The 15,001-nt window shown below is 35.8% G+C and overlaps 1 protein-coding gene across 3 annotated transcripts in view; it reads right to left on the bottom strand.

Annotated features, from left to right (window-relative positions):
- The window catches only part of SPINK5 (serine peptidase inhibitor Kazal type 5), a 72,171-nt gene that overhangs the window by 35,012 nt on the left and 22,158 nt on the right, over positions 1-15,001 (bottom strand). For all 3 annotated transcript variants that reach the window (XM_012523340.4, XM_071210583.1, XM_071210584.1), the window contains exons 5-11: positions 13,868-13,995; positions 11,973-12,036; positions 11,450-11,577; positions 9,884-9,950; positions 6,605-6,732; positions 3,859-3,946; positions 2,127-2,254 (exon numbers count right to left, since the gene is read on the bottom strand). In XM_012523340.4, the coding sequence (XP_012378794.1) occupies positions 2,127-2,254; positions 3,859-3,946; positions 6,605-6,732; positions 9,884-9,950; positions 11,450-11,577; positions 11,973-12,036; positions 13,868-13,995 (731 nt within the window). The remainder of the gene's footprint in view (positions 1-2,126; positions 2,255-3,858; positions 3,947-6,604; positions 6,733-9,883; positions 9,951-11,449; positions 11,578-11,972; positions 12,037-13,867; positions 13,996-15,001) is intronic.

Below are 15,001 nucleotides of genomic sequence, written 5' to 3'. Positions count from 1 at the left end.
ATATCCACTATTCCATTCTGCTCTCCCTCTTTAGGGAGAAGCAGGCTTGCCCTTTTATCACTTCACATCAGTGAGAAGTAACAAAAGAGCTTCCAGTATTTTAAGATACCATGACCTGCAGTGAGCTTCAGCAGAGTTTCAGTACCTCCTCTCCAGTTTGTTGGACTTAAACCAGTCTGCTGACAGAGAGGTGAGGATGGCCAACCACCACACCATGGAAACGAGAGAGTCTACAATGGCAGGTGGGAGAATCCCATCTTTCAGCCATGTGAGATTGAAACCCTTCTCGATTTTGAGGTGGAGTGGACATCACCATCCCAGGATCTTCAGGATGGAGGAATAAATTATGGATTACAGTGGACTTACTAGTATTCTAGTATACAATTGTTGTGACCCTAGGAATGGAAGAAACTGTATCACTGAAGTGGAGACAGTGGCCACGGGAGTTGCTGAGGGAAGGGAGAGGGAAGAAGAAGAGGAGTGATATAGGGGTATTTTTTTGAACTTGAAGTTGTCCTGCAAGGGCAGATGCAGGACATTAAATACCCTGCCATAATCCACTGAATGGACAGGTAGAGAGTGTAATCTACAATGTAAACTATAATTCATGCTGTGTAGCAATGCTCCAAAATGTATTTATCAAATGCAATGAATGTGCCACACTGATGAAAGAGGTTTTTGACGTGGGAGGAATGGGAGGGGGTGTGGTGAGTGGGGTAAAAGGGAACCTCTTATATTTATTAATGTAACATTTTGTGTAATCTATGTTTCTTTTAAAAAAAGATAATAATGAAAAAAAAAGGAAATTATGTACTACGAAAAGATGATCCATTTGGGGCTGGAAGATCCCTCCTCTCCCTCTGGCTGCAGCCCTATTAGGAAATCAGGTCCTAGTATGATTTAATTAGTAAAATAATACTGGAGGATAATTCACTATTCTGGGGAATCTGAGGGGTTTTAAGCATTATAAAATGATTAGATAAAGAAACATAGTTAGGATGATATCCAAATAAAAAGGTTTCAATTGGAAAAAAAAAAAAAAAGATACCATGACCTCCTTGCAAATAATTTTCTTCCTAGTTTCTGATTAAGATTGGGAGAAATAAGGTAGTACTGGGTTTGGAAAACTTATTTTCTACCATACTTTCTTGCCTTTAGTCAGAAAAGAAACATCATCAATTTCCACCAAGAACCATGGTGACATAATACCTGAGGCTGAAAATGGCCTTACCAAAGCACATCGACACTGTCCCCTTGTTTCACAGAAAAGATGAGAGGCAAAGCAGGCCTTGGCCAAGGTCATAGAGTGAAATATTCTGAGTATAACTAAAAACAATATCTTCCTCAAGTCCAGGGTCTATCCACCACATCCTGCCATTGCTTTCATTTATTAAAGATAAATGTATTGCCTACTCATAACTATTTCATCTAAAGGACAAAATGTGTGGAGGGTAGAAAAATGTAATCATTACCATGCACTGATAACTCAAATGAGCCTAAATTCACTTTATAAAATAGAACTGCATTGTATTCACAGTTAACTATTGGTATTTCAACCATATGTGCTTATCAATCAAAATAGAAAACAATGGATTCTAAGTGCAAGCCAATTACTTAATCTGAGCTCAACCTAGATAAACAGAACTATTGCAAATCTGGAAAACACACTGTCAGTTCTAACTTCTTAAAAATGTCACATTATGTAAAGGACTATTTAGAGTAATTTTTTAGAGGTTTAGGGCCTTTTGATGCATAATTTCCACTCTAAGTGATTTATTTATTAAGTGCTAACTTTGGATCCTAACCCCCATGGATGATAAGATGCTTTTAACCTGCTAAATCAGGTCCACATATGAAGTTTCAGCTGTGAGGAAGTACAAGCTCAGGTTTGTCAGGATGTTCCAGTGCTAAGAAATTAAAGGCCAGCAAAGCCAGACATCTTAGAACAAATAACTCTAGGTACTTGTCTCTGGTCTATTACCAATTTGATTTGTTTAACTTATTCAACTGCATTCCCTATTGGAATGATAGCTTTCCCATTTATGTAACAGGCTGGTTCAACAAGGTTACCTTTAATGGAGCTTCTTTCCTTGATGCTCTAGATTTATATGATTCTCTATACTCACTAGAAGGCTTGACACATGGAGCATAAGTTGCCGTGCATTTTCCCATCTGGACCATAAACAGGATCATTTTCTCTAGTACAGAAAAGTATTCCATTCTTTGCGTGATCCTTATATTCACTGCAGAGTTTCTGAATAATGAAAATGATGCAGTTTACACATAATTCTTTGTTTACAAATTTTAAATGACATTGAAAAAGCAGAACTAAAGATTAATAAATAAAACTTTTAGGATTCAGAATCACCAAAAAAATCATGATTTTTTTACCTTGTAATATTCATCCTTTTAATTATTCAACAAATGTAATAAATTAAAGGTATATAAATATTATTAAATAAATATTATTAAAGGAGTTGTCTCCTTTATCAGCTAAGTGGAAAGGACAAATAATTGTAATATAAAAAATTAAGGGATATAACAGGAATGAATGAAGTGTGTATGGAAATAAAAGAAAGAGTGATTTATGGAATGTTCAAAGAAGAGCTTATATCTGAGTTGTATCTTGAGGATGTGTCCAGGAAAAAGGTGTTCCAAAAGGAATTGTGATATTAAAAGTATAAAGGCATGTAAGAACATGTAAAAATATGTTATTTAAGATGTTCTATAGTGTCTGTGAATATAGAGCCTAAAGAATTCATCTCACAAAGAGGAAGGTTTGAGAAGTGGTCAAAAGGAGACCTTAAAGGTCAGTTAGATTACTAAAAGCTTTGTTTACTTTTGAAAGGAATTTGCCTTTTAATATTATCCAGTGGAAAAATTATAAATACTACAAAGAAGAACATGATCAAATCTTTGGTTTAGAAAGATTATCTAGTTAGATGTGTAGAATATTTGAGTCATTGGAGACTGGGACACTAGCTAAATGGCTATAAGAAGCAAATACATAAATTAATAAATAATACATAAACACAAATATAATTATAGTTGAAAATTAAATATAAAAGAATCAATGGAGTGACATTTGAGAGGTAAAATTAAAATAATTGAGAGAGGAAAAGAATTTTCTACAGAACAAGGCACAGATACACGAAGGCAGAGGATGACCTGTTGAAGTGGGCTACTTTGAGGCACAGAAGGCTGGATAACCATCTGGAAGGAATAAATTAAATAGGAGCTCTGCATGGAGTAAAATGGTTCAAATACCTTCTAGGATGATACCTTAAAACATTGGAATTTCATAATGCAATGTGTTCATAGGAACATCTACTTTATGAGAACATGGAGGATGCATTCAATCTTAAGGATTGAGGAGGAAGGGGGCTAGAAGTATAAAGACAAGGTAAGATGCTAATTCCTCAATATGAAAGAAAACTATTAGGTATCTGAGTTAAGACAGCAGCAGTGGAAAAAGCACATGACTAGTTAAGTGATACTTAGAAAGAGAACATACTAAAATTTTATACTAATAATGCTTTTAAAATTAAAGCCTCCAAAAGTGCTACTACATGTTTGAAGAGGAGTATATGTCACACCTTGAATTCAGATAACATTTTGGTATATTGCCCTCATTTAAAAGTGTGAAGGATTAATTTCCTCCAAATACAGTTTTAATTGTAATGCCATAATTATTCTTCTATGTCTCAAAAACAATAACTATAAATTAGTTTCCAGAACATGCATTACACATGAGGAAAAATTAACCAATATTGAAAATGCATATTAGAATTATGTGCATACACTCACACAAAATAAACATACACACATCATGATTAGATTGATCAAACTAATCCTCACCTCTGTTTCCCTTTTAACTTTAACTTTTTCTTCAGCCTTCCTCAGATTTTCTTCTGCTTTATTTTTTTCTTCTGAAAAACGCCGTTTGCTGGAGAAAGAAAAGTCGGCAAATGAATGGAGATGCTTCACATCTTCATGTTTCAAAATAATCATTTAGGGGCAGATAGAAAAACAGCCTTCAACCTCCTTTCATGCAACTTTTATTAAATTGTACTCTTTACTCTTTCCTCAATGAACAATGGACGAAAGTAGACTTATTCTTCTTCTTCTATAGACTTATTATTATTCTAGCAATGCAAGAACTCTAATCATGGACATAAAGGCAGTGGTCACCAGAGGATCTGAGGGAAGGGAGAAGGAAGAATAGGTGTAATATTGGGGCATTTTTGGGACATTGGACTTGTACTGCATGACAATGCAGTGATGGATACTGGCCATTGTATATTTTGTCATAACCTACAAAATTGTGCAGGACAGTGTGTAAACTATAGTGTAAACTGTAATCCATAGTTAGTAGCAACGCTTCAATATGTGTTTATCAATTGTAACAAATGTCCCACACTGATGAGGGATGTTTGTTAATGGGGGAAAGTGTGAGAGAGGGAGAGAATGGTGCATATGGGAATCACTTATACATTTTTTAATGTAACATTTATGTAATCTAAACCTTCTTTAAAAATAAAACTTTTAAAAATGAATTTTTAAAAATCCCCTTGCATTTTCCCTTAGGGCAGACCATTTCCTTCTGCTGTAATCTTTTTTCTCATAGCACCTTCTTTTAAATCTATCCAGCTTAAAATTTGTCCCTTTAAGATGGCATCCCAGTCCCCAAATAGAAACAAGCTCCACATTTTCCACAGTAATTTCCTACTCGACTATTCTTTGTTTATGGAATAGCTTTCATTCTTCCTTGCAATGTATATAGGTATGTCCATGCCTTATTTTTGCTATTAGTCTTAAGTTTCTACAGAGCAGGGATCTTCATCCATACATTTGTCCAATCATTCATTCAATAATTAGCTAATAGAGTCAGAGAGACAGATAAAGCAGATACAACCCCCAGATATTGGTTCCTTTGAGGGCTAAAGAGACCCATGGGAGTTATGGTCATGGCCGATGGGGTTAACTACCAGGGCAGATGGCCCCTCTTTGGAAATGGTGTTTATGTGTGATGAATCTGGACTCAGATGGGATCTCCCTACATAAGACTTTCATGCTAATGTGCTGGAGGTGCAGTTAATGTTGGGGTTTAAGATATATTTAGGGGATTTGAATCTCTGGACTGACAATGTGATAGCCAGATCCTGAGCCTCAACAGACTCCAGCACCTACAATCTGATTTATTGGACTTACCACACTCAGCTAAGATGGAGTTGAAGAAGGACAACCACCACACCATGGAGCCTAGAGTGATTACAACTGAAAATGGGAGGATTGCATCCAGCATCCAGGTGGAATCTGACCCTCCTCTTGACATAGAGGTGCAATGGACACAACCAATCCAATGTCCACATAGAAGAGGTGGCATTGGATTGGGAAAAGTGGACATAATGGACAAAGGGTATGGGGAAAGGCAGGAAGAGATGAGAGGTGGAGGCGTCTTCGGGACATGGAGCTGCCCTGGATGGTGCTTCAGAGGTAATCACCGGACATTGTAAATCCTCACAGGGCCCACTTGATGGAATAGAGGAGAGTATGGGCCATGATGTGAACCAATGTATATGAGGTGCAGAGGTGCCCAAAGATGTACTTACCAAATCCAATGGATGTGTCATGATGATGGGAACGAGTGTTGTTGGGGGGGGGGGGAGAGGGGGGGTGGGGGGGTGGGGTTGAATGGGACCTCACATATATATTTTTAATGTAATATTATTACAAAGTCAATAAAAAATAAAAAAATTAAAAAAAAAATTAGCTAATGACTATTTTTGTGCCAAGCATAGGGTTGGGCCCTGAACATACAGTGGTATACCATGTGAACACATACGCTGACTTCTTTGAAGTTATATCCTAGTAGAGGAGACTGATAGTCAGCAAACAGTCATAAAATAATCGTATAATGACAACCTTGATAATAATTATGAAAGAAAATTAAAGATCATAAGGATTGGGTTTAGAATAGTGACTTTAGAAGGTCTTATAAAAGGAAGGATAATCTTAACATGCAACCTACAAGGAGGAAGCATTGCTGGACAAAGCTAAGAAGAAGAACTGGTAGAGGGACCAGCATATAGGAAAGATCTTATAGTGCTCAAGGACCTGAAAGAAAGTAAAAGTAAGTATGTTGAGACCTTATCTTTAGATATCATTTATATATGGTGGAACTTGCCCTTCTCCCAATGATAGATGTTCCAAATGAAAAGAGTAACCTAACTAACATCTGAATATGAATTTCCTAAAATATCCCATCAATTCTGTCACAATGGGGTAATTACTAAAGAAAAAATAACCAGTCTTTGTACCTACTTTTATCCCTATTTTGTACTATGATTTCATACAAAAGATCCCAAAGGACATGGGAAAATGTTAAGAAGTATTTTGTAAGCTAGCTAGCCTTCCAACTGGAAAATAAAACCACTCTGTATTTAATGTTTTCTTACTAGAAGACATCATTTGTGGAAGGCATAAAACTGTTCAAATAGATCTCAATATCAAAAACTTCCCCCAATATTATTCTTACCCATCATTCCAGCTGATCTCCACTTCTACCATTTGAGACATTGTGAAAAATTACATTTATACTCACAAAATGTGTGCACACAGGGCACATTTGTTGCCATGCATCTTGCCATCGGGGCCACGGACTGGGTCATTCTCCCGTGTACAAAAAAGCCTCCCACTCCTCACTTGATTCTCGTATTCCTTGCAAAAATCCTTTGAAAAGACACAAATAATTCATTTTGTACTTTTCTACTCTTTAATCCAGAAACTTTACATGGTAGATTTATTGTCATTCTGTCAGGTCTAGAAAGCATTGATAAAAAACATAGAGCAAATTAATGAGAATTGATTAGTAATTACACAATCAACTTACTTGGTACCTATACCTGCTATGTGTTATATTTATTAAGAGGTAAAATACCTTAAAGAATAAGACTGAGGATTTGCTAAAACTAGATAATTGTTGTTCTGTTCTAAATTCATGGGCAAAATAATCTTTTATGAGGTTCCAACAAAGACATGACAAAATGTGTAAACAAGACAAAAAAAGTTTTTGCCCATGAGCAGAAGATGGAATTTGTGAGATAAGATGTTTAAAAGCTATTTGACATGAATCAGGTCAAGAACAATCTAACCTAGTTTTCAGGGGAAAAGGAATTAACATGGTATGCAACAACATTATGCTTACTTTTGTCCACTTTCTCTGTGGCTCTGTGGATCATGTTTCTGTACTCTGCCTCTTTATTGATATTGGTATTATAGCTGAAAACATCAGAAAGAGGGAATCTAATTTTCCTTCACTCCCTACCCTAGTGAGAAAGACCAGTGAGCCTAGTATTTATTTAGAAAACTTAGAAAGGCTGTGACTTCAGCAAAAATTCAACAGAGGCTTGTTGTCCCCAGGTTTCCTGACGCTTTAGCCTTACTTCCAGGTTTCTCTCTGTTTTGAAATTTCTAATATCTGATAAGGGTTTTATTTATCAAAAAATAAATAAATATATACTTCCAATTACTCTAGGCTTAGGGATATCTGCCAATAAACATACTCTGTGACAACATAAATTATAATAATATAATCTCCAAAAATTCCTTTTCTATAACCTTCTTTTCAGCTGTGTTACTCTGTTCTTCTCATTTCAGCTAAAGAAACATGAGCCTAAGGAGCAGGAGTTGGAGTCAGGAAAGCAGGGCAGCTAGGTTGTGGTTCTAATTTACCACGAGACTGTAGCAAAATCCCATGAACTTTGGGACATCAGTCTCCCTGTTTGCCACACCAGCGACCCCAGTCTACAACCCAGCCAGTGCCAATGGGTCTCCTCGCTGGGATAACAGCCAAAACCCCAACCCTCTGTTCCTGAAGACAGAACGTGCATTACAACACGTACAGGTATCCTCCCCAAGACCCCCTCCCAACAGAGTAAAAGTCAATACCTTTCCTCTGTCCTCGTTAATACCGGGCCCCTATGCTATTTAAAGGCCAGCCCAAATCAGTCAGATGGGCTAAAGGTTCTCTTCAGATCCCCGCCATGCCGGGGATCTAATAAATTTCTCTGCCTGAACCTTGATCTGTCTCCTAGCCGCACTGAACCGAAATCTAACACTCACCAACTACATATACAATGAAGTTCCTGGAATAGATGTACTTTAGAACTTTTTCTAGATCTATAATTATCTTATTTAAAAAGTCACATTTCATTAGGATACTTTAAAAGAGAATCTTAATGGCCTCCTAATAAGAAGGTTTTGGGTTTTAGAAGAGTAATGGGTGTGCCCCAAACTTCCCCATGGCAACAATCTAGGAACATGGGCACAGAAGACAGGCACCCAATAATCGCAACATGGTAATAAAATTAATGCTCAATGATTCCCATAAGAGAAACAATGACAGTTTCAGGTTATAAGTTATGATTCATTCATAAAGAAACACTTGTGAGCAATCCACTAACAAGTTAATTATGGGACAGATATTGAGCCATCACTGTAAAGCAGTCCTATTGAATACAGTCACGTCCAATGATCCCACCAAAACCCCAGCCACACCGAAGAAAAGTGGAATAAAGCCAAGACCTGATGAAAAACAAAGGAAAAGAACTCGGTATTTATGGAATAGTAAAATGCTGAATAACACAAGATGAACCAAAGATTAAGGCAGAAACTTACCACTACAAAAAAAAAATTGCTTTTTAGATCCTTCATGAGTGTTGAACAAATTATAGACAATTGTGATTGCTGCTTTTTTCTTAAACTCTGAATACCCTATTTCAGGTGGGAACTTTACTTTATTGAGTATCATTATGAAGTAGAAGGTCCGTCCTTGACTATCAAAAATGAGACTTTTTCTCCCTTTGGGAAAACACATGTCTCACAGTTCATAAAAATAGCATACTTGTATTAGCACAAAAGCATGAAGGACATAGAATCACAATCCATCGGGAAGGTAAAATTGAGATCATCTATCCAACCCCTTTACTTTGCTGACAAGAAAACTGAGGCCCAGAGAATAGATTACTTATTTGTTTATATACACCCAGAGCATAATGGGAATAAGACTAAAACTCAGGTGTTTTGACTTACAAACAAAAAACTAGGCATTTAACAAAGCAGCCATGCATCACTTTCATTGACAGTAGGTTTTAATAACCATGGTGATTTAAGAAATCCAGGCAGCATTACTAATCAAGTTTATTCAATTAACAAAAGGAGTAATTTTTTTATAATGGGTTGAAATTTGAAAATATTAAATAACTTGGAAAAAATGATTATGAGTAGTTTTAAAGCCATAATCTCAATATTTGTTTGAGATTTTCATTTCATCAGAAGCAAGACTTTTATAAATGTGTCACAGAGTATAATGACTTTAATGCAAAAGTGAATAACTTCAATCTACGACAAAAGAATTATACATAAAATGTGTCAGTGGATATACTGTTTAAAAGATTCCGGAATTACTTTTTAAAATTATTCCTGTCTAATTTATATTATGTGGCAAGTTTTTTTCCCTTAATTTAGGCAAAGCAAAATGAATTTATATTAAGTCAGAAAATCAGTAGAACTTAAGTAGAATTTAGTTTGCATAAACTTTCTCTTACACAACCTTTTTACTTTTTCCTCTTTTTTTGTAAGCAAGGTGGGTAAATTAATTACATGTTTTGAGATTTCGATGGAAAATTCTGTTTTAACTTAATGATTAATATACCAGGAACAATCATCTTGGGGAATTTTGAAATTAAGGGAAAAAACAACATAGTACAGAATAATGACACAATTGCATTACACTACTTCAGTATATCAGGTAAACATTTATTAATAGATATGGTCACCAAAATTGACAAAAGATTCAAACTTCTGTTGGTGAATCATTTACCTTTTCAGCATTTCTTCGAATTCTGGTTCCACCTTCTTGCATGGCCTTTTCTTCAGTTTCTTTTAAACTGTTAAGAAAAGCAAATAGTTGGTCGGTTTATGGTCCAATCATATTTTCAATATCCGGTTCTATGTTAAGCACTTTCCTATCCTTTGCCATGACTTGTCTAAACCAATCCACTTACAAGAGACAAGCAATCCCCTCTCTTCAATGTCTGAGCCAGCAAAATTGCCAAAGATAAGGAAGGCTGTGAAACTGACTCACTGACAGTCAATCAGTAGCTTTGTCTATAAAATTAAATGGGTGTAACGCTATGATTGACAAACCAAAGATTAACAGGAAAATTCCCTTTAACAGGCAGAACTGAAAGCTTCAAAACAATGTGTTGACAAGGATGAAACCACACAGAACATTTGAGGAAGTACCGTCCACACCCTTACGTATAGTTTTGTACCTTGTAAAGTATTTGTTTGCCTTTGGGTAAAAGCATGGACATTAATAAAACTTTTATTGAATTATGCTTCAGAGCTTCCAAGCCTTTTCATATCTAGTATCTAATTGTTGCCTAATCCTAGAGATAAGGTTCTGCAGAGGAAGAAACCACAAGAGACAGGGGGGCCAATTTCTCTTTTTCACGTAGTACATGAAAATAAAGAGAAAACCACAGAATTAGGGCAGGTTTGAACACTAAAAGCACATGTCTACTAGATAAGAAAGAGGAAATCAAGCTGATTTCCTGTCCAGAAGCCACCTATAATCACTGTTTTGTGAGCCTAATAGGACATGCTCTTGAACTTTTTAAAAGACAGTTGTGAAATTTACTAATCTGTTAAATCTTTCTCTGTCCTGATTTTAAAACTCCAATGATTTAAACTGAGTATTTTAAAGCTTGTTGACAAACAGATTAGAGAGTCATCTTGTTTAACAGCCAGACTATGAAAGGCTCATTGGATCTTATTCACATCTGGGTCTCAGTGTCTAAAGAAGTTCGAGGAACGCAGGAGATGAGAGATGGAGGCGTCTTTGGGACAGGGAAAGACTTTTGAGTGAAAGAATAACCCAATAGCTCTTCCTTTTCATAACATTCCACTTTTCATACTTACAATGAATCCAGCCATATGGCATTATTTTTAATTAGATCCCTTCAGTATTTAAAAGTCTTGAGTTTAATAACATAATCACTTTATCATTCATTTTGAGAAGCTTCAGTAGATGATATGAAGTAAAAGAAAGGATGCTCTGTCATAGTTTGTAACACTATTTTCACAACAATACAAGGTGATGGTGGTAGGTAATGTATGGGAGCCCTGTGTGACAACATGCATGTTTGCTTCATAAGTTCACAACTTTACCATACACTTATTGTTTATGGATGTTCATGTATGAATGATATACATCAGTAAAACAATGAAATGAACCACTCTAGGAGTAAGGTTTGCTCCACATTACGAAGGCAGAGGATTGCTTGCTTCAAAGAAAAGGGCTCTCGTTCTTCAGAGTAGTTCTCAGGACAGGAGCCCATGGCATCGTCATGGGCTTCACCTGCTTAGGAATGCTGGTACTTACAACAATTCAGCACACATCGCACACTTATTGCCATGTGTCCTCCCATCGGGACCAAGAACCGGATCATTTTCCCTTGTGCATCCAAGTCTTCCATCTTTCACATAGGGCCGAAAAGCACTGCATAGATCCTGAGGAACAGGGAAAGGAACTTGAAATTCACCATTTTAATTGTAATACTTAGTTGAAGTTCTCCTATCAGCAAGAGGCAGTGCTGGGGCTTCACCTCAGGTTTAATGACTAAAATTCAGTGCCTTATTACTATACATCCAGCTTCCTTTTGATTTTTATTTTTTTCATTTGTGTTCAAAAGAAAGCAGAAATAGAGCTGAAAGATCTATCAAAGTAACCTGATCCATTTTCAGGAGTCACCAATTGTTTCTTGGTATAAACACGCAGTATTCCATTTCAAGCCAGCAAGAATTACTTTCTTCTGAACACTCTGCCCAGGAAGGGCGAGGCCAGCTTCTGCTCTCTGTTTGATGTCAGCCCGCCCTGTTTCCCAGCAGCTGACTTTTGCCCTCACCTCTTTTGAATTGCTGTTCTCACATTCCCCTTCACTTTTTACGTCAACATGGGACCCGGTCTTCCTGGAATCAAAAGAAGTAGCAGTTTAAAATCACACATCGTCCCACCATACAAATCTAACTTCATTTGATTTTCTTTGCTCCTGACAACAGTCTCGCATTGCATTCTTTTCTTTACTTATTCTTTCTAATGAGAGACTATGTCTATAACTTGGAGTCAAAGAAACGGAATCACCTTGATGGGTTGTGAAGATTGAAAACTATAAGTATCTTTTCCAAAAATCTCTTTTTTCCTCAATCTACGGGAGTCTGCTATAGAATTGTGGGAAAAGGGTAAGGCTCATAACTAGTCATTAGATGTGCACCAGGAACCTTTGTTGTTGTTACTGCTGCTGTTGTTTTAAATTAAAAAATTCAAATTTGTATACTTTAGCATCCTACTATACAACTCTTCATTTGGGGTATGCTGACTAGCATTTTATTTTTCATGAAGAATACATCAAGTCCTGATAATTTTGTTTCCTTTAGCAGAGCTTTAAAGTATATCTCAAAACAGAAAACCAAAAATGTAAGATACACTCCCTATATTCTAAAAATAAAGTAGCTTATATTCAATGACAAATACAATTAAAAAAATAAGGAAAACAAGTAAGTACTTAAAAGTGACTAGATAAAAGTTATATCAAAAGATACCGGCTGAGGGAATTATAAAATTTTAATTCAAATGTTATTGCAGAGCCTTCTAACAGCCAGAATTAAGAAGAAAACACAATGGATAATGAACCCTATTGTCAGTGAAAACAATTATACCAGAAATTAGGGGAGAGAAGCTTTCTTCTGGCCCAGACATTCAGAGAATTTATCACAAGATTCCCCACATAAGACTAGTGAGAATCAAATGTACAGTGTGCTCATAGAAATGTAAGAAAATTTATATGAAATAAAAACCTACATGTTCTTCCTATATATGTCTATTCTTGTTTTCTGTTTCTGTATAGTGACTCAGTGAGAGATGAAGGCATAATTTTAGAGTAATTCTGAATACACAGTCATGTGAGGGATCAGAGTGATTTAATTCAGTTATATTTTGGTGATAACACTTATCACAAGTTGAGATAAAGCTTGAAGAACTATGAAGAATTAATATTCATTTTATCCCTTAGTAGCATTCTCAAACACTGGTTATTATATTTGCAAAAACTGAACAGCAGACAAAACAAGATTGAGGTCATGGGCCAGAACCAGCAAAGCAGGTATGCCATCTTGCTTAGTTGAATGTAAACAATAGTCAAGCATAACAGTGAGGGTGGAGAAAGAACAAAATGGGGACAAAATATAGGACAATGAGATACTTTAGCAAAGCACCAAATAGGTTGATTGGAAGAAGCTCAGTACTGAAAGTCTCAATTGTCTACTCTAATATAAATTCCTGAGCACTTAATAAACATCATTTAATGATTAAATCATTCCCGGTGGGGAAAAAAGATATACTCCCAGATAGATAGATATAGATAGATAGATAGATAGATAGATAGATAGATAGATAGATAGATAGATAGATAAAAAGATAGATGTGTGTATGTATATATGTATATATGTGTAGGTATATATATGATGTGTATGTGTGTGTGTAGATACATATATCTTTCCTCTCCTCTTCACAGACAAAGGAAAGCATCTGATAAATCACACATCAGTGCTTTGAAAAATATAAAGTGTTACCCTAATTATATAGATTTTTTTTCTTACCAATAGTTAAAGAACTTACAGTATTAGTTTATCTATAGCTAACTCATAAAGTGGATTGTTATCTTAAAGACTGTAGGAAAACATGTGTCATGTAATTGTAAATAGAACATGCTATAGGGAGAAAGCTGCTTCAGAAAATACTCACGCATTCTCTGCACACAGGGCACATCTGTTGCTGTATGTTTTGCCATCTGTGCCACAAACAGGTGCATTATCAAAGGTACAGATAAAATCCCCATCTTTTTCTCCCTTAATGAAATCATTACAGTTCAGCTGCAACAGATATAATCAAGGAACATCAAAAATGAGAAATGAAATAATCCTCAGGTACATAAACATTAATAGAACACAGTTCAAAGAAAAGAAGATATAATTTTATTTCAGAAGAAAGGATTTCAGCCACTTTGTCGGCTGGATGATCTAGGCCAAATGCCCTCTCTGAAACTTAATATACTGTTTGCCCATCAAATCCTGTCTGCCTTTTCCACAGAGTGGTAGTGAAGTCAAATAGATAACAGATATGAAAGCACTCTGTAAACTATTAAGCTGTATACTATATAAGCTGTAATAAAATTTCTGTTATAGATTAGAGTTAAGAGCACGACTGTTGTGTTCAAAATTCAAATCACCATTTACTACCTACGTGATTTAGGTGAGTTACTTAAACTCTCTCTGCTTTAGATTCCTCATTTGCAAAATGAGCATCATATTACCAACTCCCAGGATCATAAGGAGATTTAAATGTGTTAACATTTGCACACCACTTAGAACAGTGCCTGGTACATCATAGCTATTTCTTGTTATTGTCGCTGTTGTGTTGGTTTTGTTTTTCTGTATTTTTAAAGAAGCTTTAGATTACATAAATGTTACATCAAAAATACAGGTGATTCCCATAACCCACCTTGTCCTCCCCCTCCCACTATTTCCCCCATTAACAATCAAGCAAAGAAAGCTAAACATCTTTTAGGGATGATGGAAGAAATCTCAAAATCTCTGTTCTAATAATATGACATATACTTAGGAACAAACTTGTAAGGTGAGAAAAAAAAAAAAAAAACCTGTACCAGGAAATAACTAAACACCAGCATTCAAATATCAGATCTGCCACCTACCACTTTACCTCTCTGAACCACACTTTCCTAATATGCAAAATGGGAATTCACACCACATCTATGATACAGACTTGTATGGACCAAATGAATACTTATGAAGCATTTTTGATCATTCAAATATGATATTATTCTTTAATTTGCAACTCATTATTGTGACAAAAGATAGC

The sequence above is a fragment of the Dasypus novemcinctus genome, chromosome 2, assembly GCF_030445035.2.
Source record: "Dasypus novemcinctus isolate mDasNov1 chromosome 2, mDasNov1.1.hap2, whole genome shotgun sequence".
In the NCBI taxonomy this organism is placed as follows: Eukaryota; Metazoa; Chordata; class Mammalia; order Cingulata; family Dasypodidae; genus Dasypus; species Dasypus novemcinctus.
The sequence above is the reverse complement of the archived record's forward strand: the minus strand, read 5'-3'. Positions and strand labels throughout refer to the sequence as shown.